This window comes from Callorhinus ursinus, unplaced genomic scaffold (genome assembly GCF_003265705.2).
Source record: "Callorhinus ursinus isolate GAN/ISIS: 27379988/994484 unplaced genomic scaffold, GSC_fseal_2.0 scaffold18, whole genome shotgun sequence".
Lineage (NCBI taxonomy): Eukaryota > Metazoa > Chordata > Mammalia > Carnivora > Otariidae > Callorhinus > Callorhinus ursinus.
In genome coordinates this window covers 7,898,051-7,919,544 of record NW_027397080.1, presented here as the reverse complement: position 1 = coordinate 7,919,544, position 21,494 = coordinate 7,898,051, and the positions used below count along the sequence as shown (strand labels likewise).

The following is a 21,494-nucleotide window of genomic DNA, read 5'->3' as shown; positions in this document are numbered from 1 at the left end:
TAGCGCCAGGGTCAGGGAGAGGAGGCGGTGGGCAGCCGGACCCCCAGGCTGCAGCTCCGGCTCCAAATCCTGGCCTGCAGTGAGGGCGGCTCTCTGGTATGGGTGGGAAGAGCCCCACAGAGGGTCAAGTGCCACACCTGAGATCCCCCACCTTCCAAACCTCCATCCTTCCCTCACCTGCACCAGCCTCTCCGGGCTCCCATCTAGCTGTCCCTCTGCTGGGAGCCTTCCACCACTGATTTCCCCTTTGTTCTCCTGTGGATGCAACCTCTTTCTCTAAACTGGACGATTCCCAGTGGGTTTTTAAACATTTTCAAGTCTTTCCCACCTTAAAAAAAAAGGACTCTCTCTACCTCCATCTCTCTTTCCAGCCCCTGTCAGGCTTTTCCCCTTTTCTCTGCTCAACTTCCCGAAGGAATTGTCTGTACTGATTTCTGCCCCCATGCCCGCTCTGAACGGCTCCTGCTGAGGTTACCATTGGCACATGTGTTATAAGTCCAACGGTCAATTTCCAGTCCTCGTTTACTTGGTCCCTTGGGCACCTTAGGTCCTTGTGACCTCTCTACGGCTTGCGGACTCCCTGGTTCCCTCTCCTCTGCTCCTGCTCTGCCTTCTCAGCCGATTTGATCCCCATTATCTGATCTTTGTACCTGGAAGGCCGCACAGCTGAGTCTCCAACTCTCTTTTTATGCGACCTCTTCCAAACCCTCAATTACCTTCTCTACACCAGTTCATGCTCCAGCTCCGACATGCCCTGCGCACGCTAGACCTGCATTTGTGTCTACACACCATCTACTCGCCATGGTCACCAGGATGTTTCAAAGACACCTCGCACTTAACATGATCAAAACCTTGTCCTCCCAAACTGGTCTTCCTGACCGGTTCCCCATCTCAGAACACTGAACCATCACCCTGGGGGTGTTCAAGCCAGAAATGGGGACTTTGTCCTTGACACCTCCTCTCCCTTTCTTCCCTCTTCCACATCCAGTGTATCACCAAACTCTGCCAACTTTATTCTCCAAATGCCTTGTCACTTTATCCACTTCTCTCCATTTCCACCCTAGTCCGTGTCTCCAACACCTCTCACCTGGATGACAGCAATACCCCCTGATGCAGCTTCCCTCCAGTCTGTCTTGTACACGACAGCCACCAGGATCTTCGCCAAATACAAATCTGGTCATCTTGGCTGGCTGCTAAAAACCCTTTAGCAGCTTCCTCTGGCTCTGAGAATAAAGACCCAACTACAGGAGACCTTTCTAGAATCATCTCATCTCACTTGCCCCTCACTTGCCCTTTAGCAGCTTCCTCTGGCTCTGAGAATAAAGACCCAGCTACAAGAGACCTTTCTAGAATCATCTCATCTCACTTGCCCTCCAGGCCTTCCAGCTATATTGGGCCTTCTTTCAGTTCCTTGAACACCATGCTCCTTTCTGCCACTGGACATTTGCATGTGCAATGCCGTCTATACAGAACTCTGCTGTCCAACACAGTAGCCACTAGCCACGTGTAGCTAGCGAGCACTTGAAACACAGCTGGCACAACCGAAGAACTGAATCGTTAATGTTACCTAATTTTAATTATTAAATTTTAAAATTTAAAACACAGTCAATTCAATCTTTGGAAAACTGTTAACTATTCCTGAAGCAGGAATTCAGGATGTGAGTCTACTTTTCAATTTTTATGAAATCTAAATACAAGTCAAGTATTTCTGGTGAAAATTTATAGTGTCCAAATTAAGATATGCTGTGAAATGTAAAAATACAGAGAATGTTGAAGACTTAGTTTGAAAAAAAAAAAGAATGTAAAAGATGTTGCTCATAATTTTTATATTGATTATGTTAAAAAGATAGCATTATAGCATATATTTGGTGTAATAAAAGCTATAATTAAAATTAACTTCACCTGTTGCTTTTTACTCGTTAAATGTGGCTACTAGAAAAATTTTAAATTACATAAGTGGCTCATCTGGTATTTCTAGCAGACAGCACCGGTCTAGAATGCCATTCCTTCTCTTTGTCTTAACTCCTACTCATCCTTCAGAGCTTGGCTCAAATACTACCTCCTCTGAAAAGCTTCCCTGAGATAAAGTCTTATTTTTATTCACTTTTATTCACTTTCATAGCTCTGTGTACGTGCCAGTGGTTGCCTGGCCTTAACCCCACCCATTTGTAATTACACATTTATTGGAATGATCCCTTGGTTCATGCCTGTCACCCCTATCAACTTCTCATTCCAGGAGAGCAAGGCCCATGCCTGGCTCCCCCAAGAAACCACTCAGTCCAGGGCCTGGCGCACATATCTGCCAGTGGACACTTCAGATGCCACAGGAGGTCATGCTGTCTGCTGTCCTGCCTTTGGATCCAACGGTCCCCAACCGTCCCAGAGAGGCTGAGCACCCCCTCCCCCTAGGGTGCCACTATAGTGTTCTAGGACTCAGATTCTACCTCTCCCAGTTGGGAAGTCTTCCTTTATAGCGGACCAGAATCCCTCTTGTGGCAAGCTGGCCAGGACATTTGTTCTATCCGTAGAGGTGATCAGAGCAGAGCTTCTTAAACTTGAATGTGCATGCCCGTCACCCGGGACCTCGTTATAATGCAGACTCTGGTTCATCAGGTCTGGGATGGGACCTGAGACTCTCCCTTCTAAAAAGCTGCCCGGTGAGAACGTGGATGCTGGTCCACAGACCACACTCTGAGTAACAAGGCTGTAGAGAAGCTGGGTATCACCCTCAAGAGTATCCTCGAAGTTTTTTTCCTGCTCTGGACCCTCTGTCCAGGAGGCCATTAGGGAGGGTCTCTGGAAATTCAGCCCTGTCCCGTCTGCTCCCACATACCCCACGAATCCCTGCACCCTGTGAAGGAATGTGGTGCCTGTGGCTACCGTTGTCATTTGGTTTTGTCTTTAATTTGAAATAAACCTGTAAGCAGTTTTCAGAGTCGGGGCAGCCCTGATATGGATCATGGGTGTGAAACAATACTCTCCAATGATAAAGTCACACAGCTGAAAATGCTGAACAGTCCTCAAGCTTTGGTTCCTGTCTGCCACACCGGGCAGATCCTATCGGCTCCTCCAGAAGGCTCCACTCTGTTTGGGCTTGGACGCTGGGAAATGGTCCCTCTGACATATCCCTTGGGAGCATCTCAAACCAAGTCTGTTCCACTGGGCCCTCTGCCAGGCAAAGGTGACCCCTCCACCTCCCCACCCTGTTCATGCAGTGATGTCCAAGAGAGAAGTGTCTTCCGGTGGCCTTGGTTGTGTGTGTGTGTGTGTGTGTGTGTGTGCGCACGCGCACGCACGCGCATGTATGTTGGTTGCATGTTTGGACATGGGCCCTGTGTGTGTGTGTCTGTGTGTCCATATATGTATGGAGAGTGTGTGCACACTTTGCCCCCAGCGCTCCAGTTCGGTAAAGCTTCCATCACACAGAGCAGCGCTGGACTCTTTCTGCGAGGGCCTGGAGGTGATGAATGTCCCTAGGTGGGCCCCGCAGGTGTGACCGGCCCCACTGTCCCTTGGTGCTGCGACTGTTGCTGGCCCTTGCGTCTCCGAGCGCCGGCACCCACCTCCTTGCTCTCCTTCCTGCTCAGGTTCCTGTTGGCGTTCTCCCCCCGGCCCCCTTTCCTCCTCTTCTGTCCTGCAATCCCAACAGCGGGAAGAGTCAACAAAGGATGTCCTGAAGCAAAGTAAGGAGGCCCCAGGCATGGCCCAGGGCTCTAGGAGGGGAGTGGGGAGGAAGCTGGGCAGGGGGCGGGGGGGGGGGGGGGGAGTCTCTGCCTTTTGGCAGTGGGGGTCCCCCTCAAAGCCTCTTCTGACTAGTGGCCACTTCAGGGGACCCTGCAACATGCGTACGGAGCCGGGGGGTCCGAGGAGCCTTTCGCCCCCCATCCCTCGATGAACCAGACACCCTCCTCTCCCTTGTGCGTCTCTCAGACCTTGGACCCCAATGGGCTAAGATGTTTGGTGCAGCTCTCAGGACAAGCAGGACAGACCCCAGCTCCTCTGCCCCACTCCACTGCCTCTGGGGGTAGCTGCCGCATCATTGCCAACTACAGGTTGTGTGGCCTTGGTCACATCACTACACCTCCCTGGGTCTTAGCACCCCCCTCCGCAGCCCCATCTGACCTCTGAGGGTCCTTCCAATGCCAACATCTGCCAGTTCAGAGGAAATGGGGCAACTGGAGGACACAGACACTGAAGCTTCCAACTCCCACCACACAGTTCTGGGGACTGCTCTCTGCCAGCACCCAGCACTGGTTCCCCCAGCATGGCGTCTTGAGTTGGGGGTTCCCGTCTGGCCCTGGCCTGCGGCCCTTTCCGGGGTGACAGCCAGGAGGCAGAAGTGGTCAGACCTCCATGGCTGTCCCTGACTCCCAGCCCCGGGGGAGGCAGAGGCCGCAGCTCACCCTCGGGACAGGGCGTCCTCCGCACTGTGCACCTGCGGGTCTCCTTGGTGTCAGAGCAGACGGCGTGGTCCCCACCAGGGGCATGGAGCACCCTTCGAGTCCGCTCCTCAGAGCCCCTCCGGAAGCCACAGAGCCTCTTCTTCTTGGAGCACGGCCCCCACAAGGACCACTCACTCATTTCACATTGTGCTGGCAGGAAGGGAGGGAAGAGGGGGAGGAAGAAGGGGAGGAGGGGGGTCACCCCTGGGTACCCCAGAATGCCCCAGGGGAGCCCTTCCCACCTGCTCTCAGCCTGAGCCTGAGGCTGGAGGCCTCTTCAGTCCAGAGGGCAGAAAAACCCTGGGACGAACCCCACAGGGTGGTCGGGGGAGGGGGTGCGGGTGGGAGGTAAGCGGGCTCTCCCTGTCCCTCCCCTGCCTCCACGCCCCATCCCCCCCCCCACAGACTCACCAGGACTGCTGCACTCCATGGTGCCGTTCGCCGCCGCCGAGCCCTCAGGACAGGCCGGATAGCAGCGGCCCTTGTGCAGGTACAAGTTCTCCTTACACTTGGTGCAGAAGTTGTGGCTGAAGCAGGCCTCACAGTGCTCAATCTTGCACTCTGAGGAGAGGGCCAGATTGGGGGCCTCTGGCTCATCCCCCGTTCCCAAAGTCCCCCACCTGAGGGCACCTCCCCCCAAGGGCAAGACCCTGGCCTGGACCTGCCATGACCACAGGAGAATCCTGGGAGGGAAGGCAAGGACTGAGTGGGCAGAGGGAGCCAAAGTGGCCACTCTTCAGGGCTGGCCGGGCCGGCCAGCCAACGCCACCCCAAATCCAATCCCAGGCCCTGGAACCGAGGCGAGGCCCAAGGGAGCTGGTTTCAGAGGAGGAGGGCGGGACCCTCTGGGATTCCTGGGCGGGGAGACAGAAGGGTCCCGGCATGTCATGGCACCCCAGAGGGCCACCTAATCAGAGTTGAACTGAGGGGATGCCATGACGCCCGCTCATGGCTGTGTGGTTTCCTCTCCCCATTGCTGGGCATCCACAACACCCCAAACCCTGGTTCCCCTCCTGCCCTGAGAAAAAAAATCTGCTTGGAGCGGGGAGGAGAGATCCCAGGGCAAATTCCTCTCCCTCTGCGAGGCCCAGTTCCAGGAACGACCTTGGTTGGACTCCTGGGTCCCTCCCTGATGCCCTCCGGCCATCTCTCCCTCCTCTGGGGAAGTGGGGGAGGGAGGGTCCCAGGGCCCCGGCTGGGAGCAAGCAGAGTCTTTCACAACCTCTCCCTTCCCAGACCGTGGGCAGGGCTGACTTCCTCCCAGCCTCTGGCACCTGAGGCTTGGGCTGCCAGTTTCACAGGAGCTGACACAGCCAGGCATTCCTACCCCAAATACCCTGAGGACCAAGAGGGCAGCCCCGGGGTCCCCCTTCCATCCTCAAAAGCTCCCCACCCTACCGCACCAGACCCCTCCTCTGTGCCTCCTGGGCTCTGTGGCTTCTTCGTCTCGCCTCCTCCCTCCTCTCTTGCTCAGGGCCCTGGGTCTGGTGGCAGGTGACATATGGTAAGGACAGCCACTACCGTGTGTCGAGCGCCGGACACTAAGGGCTTTCCATATGCCCCTGGCGACAGCCCTAGGGGGTGAAAACTAGCACTCTCATCTTAGAGATGAGGTTTTGAGAGGCTGCAACACACCTGAAGTTATCCAACGAGAAAGAAGCAGTAGAGATTAGAACCCAAGGCCGATCTCGGGTCAGCCATTTCCCCTGGCAGCCTCACTGTTGTCAGCCCCCAAAAAGGGCTCCTGTCACTTAGGTCCCATCTCCCTCCAAAGGCTGTTGTGAGACTCAACTGATACGCGATCTGGAAATGCGTTCTAATCTCCAAAGCTCTGAGCAAACGGGAGGGGCACCGGCATTGTTCACGGAAGTGGGTTCCCTGCCTGTCCCCCAGTATGTCACAGTGAGTCTGAACAGAGGTGGGGCAGCACATGCCTTAGAGCACGTGGAACTGCAGCTGCTGTGGGAGAGCCGCGCCCAGCCAGCAAGAAGACCCGGGCACAGGGGTGGGGGGCGGGGAGTGGACAGGCTGACAGGGGCTCGGATTTTCCCTGCGGTCCGGGGAGCTGGGGTGGTTTTCAAGCAGAAGTGTGATGGGACAGGACACGTGTTTCAGAAGCATCTTTCTGGCTGCAGCATGGAGGGAGGGCTCAAGGGAACCAGATGAGTGCTGGAGGACAGAGAAGCAGGCTATTGGGATGGTCCAGGAGAGACTATAGCCATGAGGATGGAAAGGAAAGGCAGCAGGCACGGTTTGGTCATTAGATGGATGGGAGAGGGCATGAATGACAGGCTGGCTCTCAGGTGGATGGCGTGAGTGGCCCAGGACACTGCGGGAGTGCAGGTTTAGAGGAGGGAGATGCGGCTCTGATATGGACGCGTGGAGCTGGAAAGGCGGATGGACTCTCTGAGACGTGGGGCTGGCCGCTGGGTACTTGAATCAGGAGCCCCGTCTCCCCTCCTCTGTGTCCCCTCTACTCCTCTTGCCTGCCCCCAACAATTCAAAGCACCCTCCCCCAGTGTCCAGAGCCTTTTCCAGCCCTCCCCGCACTCACTGATGCACTTGTTCATGTCGGGGTTGCGGGCATCGAAGTATCCAGGCGGGCAGGAAGGCAAGCAGACGCCCACCTGGCGAATGTCGTTCCTCTCCAGCAGGATGAACAGCTTGGGCGAGCACTTGAGGCAGCCGTTGACCTCAGAGCAGAGCTCACAACCTTTGGCACAGGCCTGGCTCCCCTCGGCACTGACTGCAAGGGTGGAACAGGGGTGAGAAGGCGGCTGTAGGAGAGACCTCCCGCTTTCCCAGGCTCCCACAAGGGTGGGAGGTGAGGAGACTGGAGTTTCTTCGCACACAACGAATGTGCTGTTCAGAAAGTACAGGCCAGGATGACAGCTTCTCGAAAAGCTGCCTGACAAACCTCCCAGCATCATCTCCCAGGAGAACTGGCACAGATGCCCGAAGCAAGAGGCCCCCCCCCCCCGCAATGTCTCCCCAGCTCCAGGTACAACACAGGCTCACTCTCCAGGCTGGCTCGGCCATTTCCTGAGGAGCTACTGAAGCTGCGCTTTTCCTGGAACCTGCCCTGCCCCTCCCCAGAGGAAGAAAAGCTCAGCCTCAGGCGTGGAAGAAGGGGATTTTTTATCCATGAGAAAGTTTTAAGGTCAAGAAGGACAACGGGTTAAACTATCTGAGAAAAAGATCGTCTGCTCAGAGACAGGAAAACAACTGGAACAGGGAACAGTGGGAACAGTAGGTGGGAGGTGGGGAACAGTGGTCTTAACCAGAGACGATTTTGCTCCCCAGGGGGTATTTGGCAAAGTCTAGAGACATTTCTGATTGTCACACTGGGGAGGGGGTTGTTGCTGGCATCTAGGGGAGATAGGCCAGGGATGCCCCTAAACATCCTACAATGCATAGGGTGGGGGGGGGCCACAACAAGTTGTCTGGCTCAAAATGTCAATGATGCTGAGGTTGGGAAACACTGGCCATTCTTTGAGGCAGTGTGATCTCCAGCCCCAGCACAGGGTCTCAACCCTTTGATGCCACTTGTTTAACCAATACTCCCCACGCCCCTCCCAAGTACCCTGTGCCAGGTGAGCGCTGGGGACATGGAGGGAGGCTCACCTGACCACTCCAAACTGATCTTTCGGCGGTGACAGACCTGCAAACAGGCAAATGCTGACAGCCGCAAGGCCTAGCAATAGTGAACCCAAAAAGAAGAGAGGGGAAGGAGTCACGAAGAAGGTGCCTTTTGGGCCAACTCTTGAAGAATTAGTAGAGATTTGTCCACCACAAAGTAGAGATGAGGGTCCTTCTAGGAGCAGGCCCACAGAGGTAGAAAAGAACCCAAAGGGAACTGCAGATGACTTGGGGTGCAGCAGGGGTGGGGAGGGGAGTGGTGAAAGGCAATCATGCTAAGGAACCTGAACTTGACCCTGCCAGGCAGCGTTTCCCAAAGAGCATTCCTGGAACACACTGTCCCCTAGATGTTCATCAGAGGCTGTGGAGGAAAGGCAACTAGGTCAGGGAAGACAGAACCACTGGGTCCGACAGGCCTAAATGGGATTCCTTACCAAGGGGCTTCTTCAACCCTTATTACGCTCCTGTGCAGACTGACTCCCTAAAAGGGGGACAGGGGAAGTTTTATTTCCCAAGTATTTTGGCCAAAGAACCCTTGTTTTGCAGCGTTTTTCTTGGGACCGTTCTGACTACTGGCTATTTTTATTTATTTATTTATTTTATGAATACTTTTTAGATCGTTGGAAGCTATTGGCCAAGGTGTGGGACCCGGGCTGATTTACACGTTGGAAGGTTCCGCTGGCAGCCTGGGTGGAGACCAGGCCGAAGGGCCATTTGGAAGGAAGCTGACCAGATCATCCAGGTGAGAAAGATGAGAAACGTCTTAAACAAAATTCTGCTCGGTTGGCGGTGGGCAGAAGAAGATTTGAGAGAATCTGGCAAAGGAGACCGACAGGAGGGAGGAGCCTCGGGTGAGTGCTAGGGTAGGTGGTGGAACAGTGGGGCCGGTCGCCGAACGAGGTCCATCCCACGGGAAGAGAGGCAAGTGGAGAAGGTAACACAAAGAGAGGTTTGTGAGCCACTTAGGAGCCAGCATGAAGCGAGGAGCCGGAGATGCAGGCTGGACCCGTGCCCCGGGGCAAAACACAGCGTCTCGTGCGCCTCCTTCCCCACCACTGGAAATGGACGTGAGGATGTCCTCTCTAGAGGACCGCTGGGAGAAGTGACCTTGCTGCAGGAGTGATCCCTGATTTCAGAACAGGAATGAGCAAGAGTTAAGAAGGTGAGCAGAAGGGGAAGAGTCAGGAACAAACAGCCATAGAACGACGACCAGGACCATGGTAGTGGCTGCTATCTCCTAAATGTGGCGCGCTTACTCTGTTCCCAGGGCTCCTCACGCTTTCACTTACTTAATCCTTGCAATCCACGAAGGAGGCGCGGTTCTTAGTTTGTAAGTCTCGTTTTTACAGAGGAGGACATGGAGATGTTAAATGACTTGAACGAGGCTTCGCAGCCAGCATGTGTGCCAGGCAGAGGGAACAAAGTTTGGGAAGGCGAAGGGCAGGATCACACGAGGGGATGTGGAGACCAGAAGTACAGGTAGACTGATTTTTTTTTAATATAGAATTGATTTGTATAGAGCCCGTGTTAATTAATCAATACATTAAAAAATTAATATTGTTCTTTTTTTTTTAAGACTTTATTTATTTATTTGACAGAGAGAGACACAGCAAGAGAGGGAACACAAGCAGTGGGAGTGGCAGAGGATTCAGAAGCAGGCTTCCTGCCGAGCAGGGAGCCCGATGCGAGGCTCCATCCCAGGACCTGGAATCATGACCTGAGCCGAAGGCAGACACTTAACGACTGAGCCACCCAGGTGCCCCTAAAAATTAATATTGTTCTTGGTTTAGTTCTTCTAAGAACAAAAATACTCAAATGTTGCATTTGGCATTATGAGGGAGCCCTTTGGTTTATTTTTCCACTTTGGGCCTTTATTTGGCTGTATTACAAATTAATAAGTTACTGTAGATTTTAGGTACTACTTCTACTTCAAAGCTACTATATCCTCTATTATTCAAGGTTTTTACTGAATTCATTGTTGAAATGAATGTTCCCAAATAAAAATTTAAAAAATCTTTTTAAAAAAAAAAAGGGGGGGCAGCTGGGTGGCTCAGTCATTAAGCGTCTGCCTTCGGCTCAGGTCATGGTCCCAGGGTCCTGGGATCAAGCCCCACATCGGGCTCCCTGCTCAGCGGGAAGCCTGCTTCTCCCTCTCCCACTCCCCCTGCTTGTGTTCCCTCTCTCGCTGTCTCTCTCTCTCAAATAAATAAATAAAATCTTTAAAAAAAAAAAAAAGAAATGAAATGAATGTTCCCTCTATTCTTGCCTTGGTTTCAATAACTGAATTGATCCCGGCGTCCCATTTGCCAGCCAGATAGCTATGTTCCCATGCTTATGGATTCCATCCTTGTCACTTTTGTTAATGACAGATTTGCAAAAGGCCTTCTCAGAATCCTGCTGCCCACCTCCCATTCAACCAACAACTCATCTCTGTGTGCATTTCTCTTCAAATCTCTCAATGACAAAGCAAGAGAAAGCATGGAGCACTAGGGGTCTGGAACCAACTTGGGGGGGAGCATGGAGGGAGTGGTTAAACATGAAGCTGGAGAGGGAGGCAGACCAAGATGAAGAAGGGTCTTGACTCTGTACAAAGGAGTTTGGACATTGTGAAGGCAGTGAAGAATTACTGGGGGCTTTAAAATCAGAGACATGGTCAGGATCATTCTGTGATATGGAGAATGGGCTTCAGGGACGGCAAGTCTGAAGGCAAGAAGATGCCTCAAGCTCGAAGAGACAGGGCTGAACTGAGAAGATGCCAAGGAGTGGACACAGGTGAGATACTCAGGTGGGAGAATCAATAAAACCAGGTGGTGGGCTGGACCTGGGACAGAGGGCTGGGGAATGCACAAGCTGAGGGTGACTCCAAGGTGTTGGGCTTGTGTGACAGGGTTGCCCTTGGCCCTTCACCGAAAGGGGAGCACAGGAGGAGGAGCAGGTTTGGGTGGAGGAATGATGGGTAGTCAGGTTTTAGATGTGTTGTGTTCAGGTTGTGGCTCCTGTGGGACATCCGGGGGAAGGTGTCTATTAGGCAGTTGAACCTGTGGGTCTGGAACTCAAGAGAAACATTTTGCCTGGAGACTGCAATGTGGAGTCCTTAACATGAAAACAGTCATAAAGGCATGGGGGTCCACGAGACAGCAAGGACAGTGGGTCAAGGGAGTGAGCAAAGGAACCAGGCATTTAAGGGAAGGGCAGAAAAAAGAAAGGCCATTCAAAAGCACAGTGAATATGAAAGCCAAGAGCAGAGAGCACTGGGCAGGGCAGAGAGGGGTCACCATGCCAATGCTGCTGAGGTGTCAGGCAAGGAGGCAGCAATAGCGCCCCTGATGGGGGCAGAGGGCAGAGGGCAGTGGTCGAGGAGTAGAGGAAGGAGAGCCATCTCATTCAAGAAATCAGCTGTGGAGCAGGGGAGAGAACCCAGGGATCCATCTGTGGAAACCATGGTCATCAGTGGTTAAATCATGCGAGTGGGAGTCATCCCGAGGCAGAGGCTGAGCAGTGGGTCAACACCCACTCAACAGGTCAGCGTGGAGGAGGGGCTCGGAGAGAATCTGAGAAGGAATCCTGGGGTGGGGGTGGGTCGCTGAGGGAGAGTGGGCACAGGAACAACGTTGCAAAGGGGGAGATGTGCAGGGACAGCTGGGGAGAGACCACGGCTGGCACAGGGAGGTGACCGACTGGCTGACCCCGACAGGAGCAGTTCTGGTGGAGTGGGGGATGGGAAGTGGGTGGGAGGGGTGGATGTGGAGGTAAAGGGAGGAGAGGGCCAGAGAGCATCGGAGAACACAGATAGAGAGGGGAGAGCAGCTGGGAGCAGGGGCTGTGATCATGAGCCTCTGAGACTCCGAGGCTGGGTGAACTGATGGAGCCAAGACCCAAGGATACAGGAGAGTGGCAATGCAGAGCTCAGGTGGTAAGACTGGCCCTGGGGCTTGAGACAGGGACAAAGGGAATTGAGCTCCATGAAGTTTGGGGGCTCAGGAAGAGGAAGGAGAGCTTATCAAGGAGGAGAGGGGTTCAGTGATGGGCAGGGGTCAGTTCAATGAGGAAAGGGATGCTGGTCAAGAAGGATAGGAACCCAAGGGTGTTCTCAGCTTAGTGATACAGATGCACGGGCAGTGGGGTGCTAGACAGCCACAGGGAGGGGACTCTGTGTGTGGGAAATGGAGTCCAAGGAAGATGGTGGGCATTGGGGGGTGCATAATGATTCAAAGGGAAAAACTGAGGCTCGTTCATTCCATAGACATTTACTGCACACCTAACACGTTCCCAGAAGTGCTAGGAGCTGGGGACCTAGAGCTAGAGCTGAGGTATAAACAAAGGCCCACCCAGGGATGCGGCAAGCAGGACTGGCTCACACCGTGTAAGTGGATGAGTAATGGAAGGCACTCCCTTACCCGGCTGGCTAGGTGAAGAGGGTGCGCCACACAGAAGGAACAGCCTGTGCAAAGGCTCTGAGGCACTGAACATCCTAGTGCATTCACAGAATGGAAAATAGGGCTTTATGCTACTGGCAGGGAAGGGGACCTCGGAAGGGCGTGGCCAGATTCACCACATGCAAGGTTCCTATGCCTATGATGTAGGGAGGTGCGCAGGGGAGGCAGCCTTGTAGGGCTATAGCCTCGTTGTGGAGGCTGGGTGGGCTGGGCGAAGTGGAGGGCCCTTGGAGAGGTTCTGGAGCCTGCTTCCCAACCTCTTCACAAAACCCCCGCTCACACAGCTCTGCTCCCCCTCCCCCAAGTCTTCAGTGAAGCCCACTTCAGTCAGGCCAGGAAGGCAAGGCTGTGCTCCCCTCCATTCCCCAGGGGCTTCTTAGGCTCCTTCATCCATTCTTGTGTAAAACGCTTGCAAATTGATGTTCCTAAAACCAAAACACCCCTGCCTAAAGTCCATCCATGCCTCCCTATCACCAGCAGAATTGAGACCCATCTGGTCTTATTAACTTCTCCACCTGGCCTAAAAAGCTTCCGTGAGCTGATCCTATCCGCCTCATCTCTCAACACTACCCCGCAGCTATATAGAACTATTTTTGTTTGTCTGGACACATCACACTATTGCACACCTCTGTGCCTTTGCTCAAGTTGGTCCTTCCACCCGGAACATTCTCTGCCACCTCCTGAGCCTGACGAACTCCTTCAAGCCTCAGAACTAAAGTCACCTCCTCCAGGAAGTCTCCCCTGATCTCACTTCCCCACAAAGTCTGGATGGGGTCGGATGGGGGAGTCGGGCTTCAGGGAAGGAACGAGGGCTTCACGGGGGCAGGACTTGAGTAAGGGGCCCAGGAATCACATAGGAGAAGGGTCTCAGTAAGGGGAAGGAGTACTCAATGCCAGGAGTAGTGAATAAAGGTGGGCACCCTGAGGAGCAGGAAATCCCAGGCAGGAAAACATTCAGGAGAGCAGGTGAGGGCCAGCGAGGAGACAAGAGGCTGAGTGAGTGAAGAGAGGGCTCGGGGAGGGGATGGGTCCTCAGTGAATGGGAGAGGAGGAAGTCGCTCCGCCAGGGTTCCAGAGTGCTTTGCTCAATTTCACCCCCTCCGTGCAGGGAGACCATCACCCAGGCCTGAGATCAGCCATTTCTGGACTCAAAACTGGTGTATGCCTCCCGATCACAGCTCTATCTGGTGTCTTCTGACAGTCCTACCGACTTGCAGTTCCGGATGGCAGACAGAGTGGACAGACCTGACGCTCATCCGCACAGCCAGCCTACCTCCGCATGCTGGCTCCCCACTGCCCCCCCGCCCCCTCCCCGTGGCTGCAAGGTCTGAGGAGCCACACACCGCTTCATGGGCCTCCTTCTTCCCTCCTCACTCCCTGGAAACCCTAGGGCCACATGGTTCATATAACGACAACATGCATCCCGAAGTCTAGACAGAGCTTGATATTTTATAAAGGGTTCCCAACCAATTTATACACAGAAATAAAATCTCCCATAGGCTTTAATATACCCCTTTACAATGACCCTGGCAGCTTTATGGTTTCTATTCAACAAGCGTCGTCCAGCAACATCTACCCTCATCCCTCTCTGGGTCCTCACTGCACCCCGAGTCTTTCTCCACCCTCACATGTCACTATGAGGGACGTTTGTCACTCACACCACTTGGTAATAAGAACAGGGTTCCCACTGCCAGGGCTGTTACCGGGGGCTGCCTCATAAGTGGACCCGTCAAACTGCTGCCGTCGCCTGGCTGTCGAGGGGGCCGGGCCTTTCCGATGCTCAGGCCAGTCCTCTGTTGTTGCTGTTTTCAGTACAACAGACTTGAACCCCGATCTTCGATCCCTGGCTTAGGGAGGGGGGGTGTGTGGCTCTGCCTGTGAGTGGAAGTGTGACCACTAGTGTGCGTTGCACAAGCATGAGTGGCCCCTCTCGTTCGCTCGCGTGCTCTCTCTCTCCTCTCGGAAACAGAGGAGACTGGTTACAGACCGCTAAACTGCATCGGGCCCGTGGAGTCCAAAATACCGGCCGCAACAGATGAGCAGGGAGGAAAATCAAGGCCTCGCTGCTGATTAAACCTAACCGTCTCTAATTGTGTGTTAAGCCAGGGATTTTCAGCTTCACCAATTCTCTGAGCTTCTCTCCCTGGGCTGGGTTCTGGCCTTGGCCCTGTCGGTCAAGACCCAACAAACTCCGCTGCCTTTCAACCTTTCCGGGTGGGCCTCGGTCTGAAGGCCTCAGAGTGAAGCAAGAGGTGCTCGTGCTACACGTCAGAGGAGCGTGACATCCCTGATGGGGGACGCTGAAAGGGAGAGAGGCCTTGGGGTCTGTACCAGAGGCCCCCTCCCACTCCCTAGCCCCAGGAGTGGCCACTCCCATCCGTACTGGGCAGGTTCGGATCCCCCATCCCCATCACAGGAGCCTGGCTGAGGCCCCAGCGCTCTCAGGGCTGCCTGGAATGGGATTCTGTGGGGACAGGTTCATCATGAGCTCCATCAAGCTCGTTTTTAGGAAGACGGGACTCACGGGAATTGGGTTCCAGTATCGACAGGGTGTCCTTAGGCCTATCTGTACATTAAGAGAATGCATTTTTTTTTTTTAAACTGTGAGAACCCCTCCTTCCAGTGACATCTTACATGAAATCTTGCCGAAAACAGGAAAGAGTGAGGCACTCTGGTTGGACGGGCAGTGGGGCCAGACTCCTTCCCACTGCCTCCCCTTCTGCCCCCAGCGAAGCTCCCTGAATCCTACCGTGCAGAGTGAAAAACCACAGGAGTGGACAGTCTCACGAGCCTCCCTACTCTGCTGTCTCTGCCCCCGGGGATCTTGGCAGGGAAAGCTGTTGACCAAGCTGAGTAGGGTTCCTGGCCCCAAGGGGCTACTGGGGGCTGCACTTCAGCCAAGACCCAAAGAAAAGAGCCGTGAACTCCTATGCGTGAGGAGGGGGCCAAACACCCTGGGGCTGGGGCCACAGCAGCAGGGGGACACATCTCCATGGATACCACACAAAGCTGGTGTTATGTCAAAGGGCATAATCCACACACTGGATCCTCACAAGAGAGAGGTTAATCTAGATAGCAGAGTCTACAAAGGGGAAAATAGACAAAGTGGGTAATCTACAGAGTGGGTAATCTCAACAAATTAATCCACACACCGGATAATCCACAAACAGGATAATCTCTTGAGTAATCTACGCAATTGTAATAGACAAAGTAGAATCTGCAATGGTCATCACAGAATGAAACCACTGATGGCCCTCTAGTCCCCAGGCGGCCCCCTCCCGCTCCCAAGGCCAGGGGTGGTCCAGCCCCACTCCATTACTCACTCCGCCTCTGCCTCTTCCCCTTGATCCCCCGGCTGCCGGCAACGAGATGCATCCAGCTCAGAACCAGGGCCACCACACACAGCCCAAGCCGCATAGTCACTTGCCAGCTCCAGTCCCCTGGTAGGAGGGGTGGTCTCTGGGGGGGGGGGGTGGACAGCACAGGGCTCTTGCTAATGCCTGCGGGGCTGGGTCAGCAGCACGAGGCCCAGGCCTGGGCCGTATCCCAAATCCACCATAATCTTAGTTGGGGACAGAGAGGGTGTGGGGAGCCCACTTCTTCATCAGCCCATTGGGAGGTCCAGAGAGCTTTCCCCAAAGGCACCTCAGGGTGTGTCACATGGGAGAACTCTTTGTCACTTCAGCAGGGACACCTCCAAAAACCAACCTGTTGGGGGAGAAGAAAGAAAGGTTAATTCTGGGGAACCATGGGGTTCCCCCAACTTACACCTCCTACCCTCCCATGTGGTCTCCTACCCTGAAGACTGAGAACTCAGCATGGTTGAATATGACAAGTTACCCACCTGGCCCCACTGTAGAAGAAATCTGCTCCTTCTCCTAGGAATTTTGCAGAATCCCCTAACCTGGGCCTGGAGCCGGCTACTCACACAGCTGGAATATGGTGGACACTCACATCCAATCTGTGGATCCCTGGGAACCAGCTGGCCCCACCCCTGCCCAATATTGGCCAGCTCTAACTGGAAGTGCTTCTTTAGATCTACCCTCCAGGCCTCATGCTGCAGTAATAGCCTGTGTCTTGAAGAGGAGCTCTCTCTGCCCTTCTGTGAGTGACCCCTCAGCCCTCTCTTCCCTGTGTGCTGAGTCACCCCTGTGCCTTTCACCTGTGAAACTAGAGCAGTGGCCCCCGACAAGCTGGCAGACTCTGCGTGGCCCTCTGGGCTTGGCGGGAGAAAAGGAAGTAAGGCTTCCCCCGGCCACAGAAACTCTGACACAGCAGGCCCTGCGGGCCTGGCCTTTGTGCGAGGATAAAAGAGGCAGTGATGCCCGCCCTGGCCAGAGACACAGAGAATGGGGATAATCCCCCGGCCCAGCGAGAGCCAGGTCTCTGGACCCGATGGCCGGGTGATGGGGGCAGGGGGAGCCAGTCCCTCTCCAGTGCAATGTGTCTGGAGCCCGACCTGGGAGTCCGGGCCCCGAACACCGCACTGCACACTCGGGATCACACACTTCCGCACATTCTCCCAGCCGAGGCCTGCTTGAAAGCGTGGCCCCGCACACTTGGCTGCAGACCCACCCGCGCTCGCCCAGGGACAGGAGGAACCAGCCAGCCTTCGGGAAGCTTTGAAGATGCCAGGGAAGCATCGCCATCCCACCCACTAGCTAGATGCCTCTGGACAAGTCACTCAGCCTCTCGGATTGTCAGTTTCTTCATCTATAAAATGGGGATAAAGATGCCGGTTTCACAGGCTTGCTCTCAGAGTTGGCCGAGTTTTGGCTTACTAATGAGAAATCTGAAATGCTGGAGTGGCAGTGCCCCTCCCACCCTGTCCCAACCCCTTTCCCCTTGGCCTCTGGGGGAGGCCCCAGGGAGCCCACCTGCATGGGAGATAAATCATTATCCCTCAAGGGAGTTCAGCACTTCCCTTCTCGGCCTCTCCCACCAGCTTTGAAGGCCAGTCACACTCAAGTGGTTAAGCTGCCCCTGTGAGAAGTGTTTACACGAGGCTGACGGGTCCCACCTGGCTCTGCAGCCAAGCTAAGCCGGGGCAGGGACGCCCCCAGCCACCCCCAAACACCAGCCTCTGCATGCCCCTCCAGTACTCCCTGCGTGAGCTGCCGGAGCCTTCCTCCTCCCCAGCCCCCACCACACACTTCCCTCACCTGCAAATTGCGGTGGGTTGGTCGTCCAGCTGAGCTTATCAAACTGGGGTCTTTAGCCAGAGGCTGGCTGTAGAGCATGATGGTTAAGGGAGGAAGCAGAGTGCTTGGCTTCCAATGTGGGCAATGCTATGTATTTGCTGTTACCGCAGGCTAGTTGCTTAGCTGGTCCGAGCCTCGGTTTCCTTATCGGCGGGAGGGTGGTGGCTTTTTATAGTTTAAATGAGCTAATACATGAAACTGCTTAGAATGGCACCCGGCACATCAGGAGGACTCACTAATAATTGTTGTATTTTCTATGACCAAGAAGACACAATTCTGTGTCTACATGCCAATTGTCATCTAAAAAGCAATACAGGTGTTTTGTTTTGCTTTCGTATCATCTGGATACGGACCTTAATATTGAGCACTATTATGCAATTTCCATATTTGCATTTAACCCAGTGTGATCCCTCACTATGGCAGGGTAAACATTTAATCGAGGCATTTGTGAAACTGAGGTCTGAGGACTGCTGGCAGATACACTCTCAGGGCGCCCAAAGTCCTGACACTGGACAAACACTGGAGGAGAAGGCCACATCGGACAAACCTGGTGTTAAATCTGGGGCCTCTGAGAATTTGGTCTCACGGTGTGATCAGTATCAATGGGATCCTAGGGGCAGAAAAGATCTTTGCCTCTCCTGTACCTGCCTGGCTTGGTGCCTGGCACACCAGGCTGGGTGCTCAACAAACGGTCAGCTCCCTTCCTCGCCCTCTCTCTACTTCGACTCTATCCCCCTCAATCCGCCTCTGTCTTAGCGTTCAGCCTTCCTTTTGCCATGCTCCTCCGGTCCTTGCCCGTGAAGATCCTCTGGCCCACTCCCACGTGAATCACTATGGGACCGTGATCTCAGCTGAGAAATGGACGGGATGATCCAGATCTGAATATCACCAAAACGGGCTTCGCTCACCTACCACTGGGTGGGAAGAGATTCCAGCACTTTAAAAAGCATATACATATAGAATCAACCCTGAAAAGGAGCTAAGTGTTCCTCATGCCGGGAGTATAAGCAACAAAGAGGAGGGCAGCTAGCTAGTTGTGGAGGGGGTGCACTGGAGGGCAAATGTCCCATCTAAAGGGAGCATGTGCTATTCAATTCCAGTGCACTGTCGATAGGCAGAAATAGTGATTTAATATTGTCAGATCTTCTGATTTTCTTTTTTTAAAGAGAAGTTGAAAATTCAGAATTTGATATGAAATCCGATTTTAAAAGCTGGACAGGTCTCAGACTAAGGACGCTGCAGCACCAAGCCCCAGAAGATCACAGGTCCCTGCGTCCATCTCCCCGCAGCTAGTCCTTGCCCCCCCCCCCCATACAAGCGCAGTGGGCACACACACAGACTACCCTGGACAGACAGAGCCAGCAGTGGGAACTGCTGGTAGTAATCACCGTCTCAGGCATCATTTTGTCTCTGCCAGGTTCAGGGTGAAGGGCTTACATTCATGAGGTGCCTGCACCACCTGCCATGTGTTAGGCTGGCCCTCATTTACTCAGCATAACTCTAAGAAGGAGGTAGAATATTCCCATTTTATTGGCACTGAGAGGTTAAGAGTCTCGGGGTGACAAACCTAGTTCAGTGACCAGCGAGTGGGGTTTGTTGCTCAGGACTGGGTGTCTGGAGGGCGGGGCAGGGGACAGGGAGCTGACCACGGAGGTGGGGAAGGAACTGGCGGCAGAGGCAGAGCTGGGGCGGGAGGCCGTGCACAGGCTAGGTGGTCTGGGGAGGGGAGGACACAGGCTGCCCAGGGGAGCACAGCTGCGGGTGGAGCTGAGGGTGGGGACTCGCTGCCCCCACAAGGTTGCAGTAACTTTCACCTTCTTGCCTGTAACACTATCAGGATAAATTGGTACTCCGTCCAGGGCCGGATACAGACCCAAAAATGTAAACCATCCCGATAATTTCTCATCAACCCTCCCCGGGACCGGCTGCGGGTGGGGAGTTTCGGCCGCGGAGCGGGCTGGCGGGCGGGGGCAGAAGTATTGCTGGGCGGGGGGCGGGACCAAGTGCGTGCCTGCCCGACCTGTCGGGATTAGCGTGTCCGCCAGAGCCAAGCCAGGTGCTGGGGCCGCCCCCCACCCCTCCAACACCGAGGGCAGCCAGGAAAGGCTCCTTCATGTCCCTCCATCTCTGCCCCATGCGCGCAAATTCTTCTTCCCTCCCCACTGTCCCGGAGAGGCCCAGCAGGTGCAGGGGGAGGAGAGGCGGGCCTGAAGTCCCTCTCACTGTCCCCCCAAATCCAAGAGAATTCTCCAAATCCAAGAGGCCAGTTTCACAAGAAAGCCCCTGCCCCCAACCACCCGCACCCAGAATCCGTCTTCGCCCTCCTCTGAGCCCGGGGCGAACACAGCCCCCCCCCCCCCGCCTCTCCCCAACCAAGCAGTACCATCCGTCCCTCAGCGCCCGACCCGAGGGCCAGTGAGTCGCGCCACCTCGCAGCACACTGGGGGCGGTCGTGCTCGCAGCCTGCCACGTCGGACCCGGACCCGGACTGCGGGACTGAGGTGGGAAGAACCAGGGGCCATGGGACTCGGGAATCCGAGGCGATGGCACCAGGGATCAAGAGCTTCTGGACTGGGGAGGAGGAGTGAATAGGACTGAGCGGCTTGGGGAATCCAGAACGATCGGTTGCGATCAGTTTCAGATTCAGAGTCGGATGAGATCAGATTCAGAGTGAGGACGATCACAGGGGGCTGCAAGGTTGAGGGGAACCCGAGCCAGCAACCGGGAGGGGGCTGCCCATTGGCTTGAGGGATGACGGGGCTGGAGGCGGCAAGGAGTAGCAGGAGAGGCTGCAGGAGGTGCCCTCTCCCACCCTCTGACCCGACAGCAGCCAGAAGTCCCCTTCCCCTCGAGGTCGCCCCCTTGCCCCCCGCCCAACGGCACTCAGTTCAGCCGAGCCCCGACGGGAGGGCCCCGGCACCCCAGGTCCCGGGGAAGGGGGCGCTAGGGAGGTGGACGGAGCAGCTCAGGGGGGACTCACCTCCGCGCTGCCAGCCGCGGCGGGGGCAGGCCCTGGAGGGGCGAGGGCGCGGCCGGCTCACCCGCCTGCCGCAGGACTGTCCTGGGCGCCCGGCTCGCCCGCGCTCCGCCCGCGCGTTCCTAAGTTGCTCAATCTGCGGGCGGCTCACGCCCTCCGGGGCCAGCGCCCCACCCGGCGCATCGGTCCTTTGGGGCGGCTCGGTCCGGCCCTCACTCCCCGCAATGCCCCACTCCGGCGGTCCGCTCCCCGCTCTCCGCCCCGTGCTGGGGCTCTCCGTCGCGCCTCCGCTCTGCCCGAGCTCCCAGCCGGGAGAGGGGCCAGTCCTCCGCTCGCACGAGGGAGGGAATCCCCCCCTTTGCAGTTCCACCCCCCGAGCCGGCCCCCCTTGCCGGGATCCGCAGCAAAAAACGGACTGGAGTGCCAGGCCCGGGAGTCCCTAGCCCCCTCCCTCAAGCCCTTGCCCGCAGCTGGGGCGCTGCGCTTGGAGCGCCGGACCGGCAACCGCACAAGCCCTCCGGACCCCGGCGCAGACCCTCTGCCCTTGCCTCCTCCCCTCCCCACGCCCCGCACCCTGGAGATTCCACGCAGCCGCAGCTCCAGGCATCTGGGGGGTCAGAGCAGGGTCTGAGAGCCTCGAGAAACCTCAGTTTCCCTATCAAGAATCCAGAAAGTGACAAGGAACAGGCTCACCAGGGCCTGTGGTCCTGGCCACCCCTCCTCCTCTCAGGGTCAAGTCTTCAGAGCATCTTCCCAGTTCAAAGGAAATGTGAGGCTGTAAGATTCTGGGAATCCGGGT

General features: G+C 55.4%; 1 protein-coding gene across 1 annotated transcript; it reads right to left on the bottom strand.

The window, feature by feature from the left end:
* Positions 1–2,252: 2,252 nt before the first annotated feature.
* Positions 2,253–20,953, bottom strand: RSPO1 (R-spondin 1). Its single transcript, XM_025857115.2, has 6 exons — positions 20,699–20,953; positions 15,841–16,225; positions 6,997–7,188; positions 4,854–5,003; positions 4,404–4,592; positions 2,253–3,634 (listed from the first exon to the last, which is right to left on the bottom strand). The coding sequence occupies exons 2-6, from the start codon at positions 15,932–15,934 to the stop codon at positions 3,474–3,476; spliced, it is 786 nt and encodes a 261-aa protein (XP_025712900.1). The 5' UTR covers positions 15,935–16,225; positions 20,699–20,953; the 3' UTR covers positions 2,253–3,473.
* Positions 20,954–21,494: the final 541 nt, after the last annotated feature.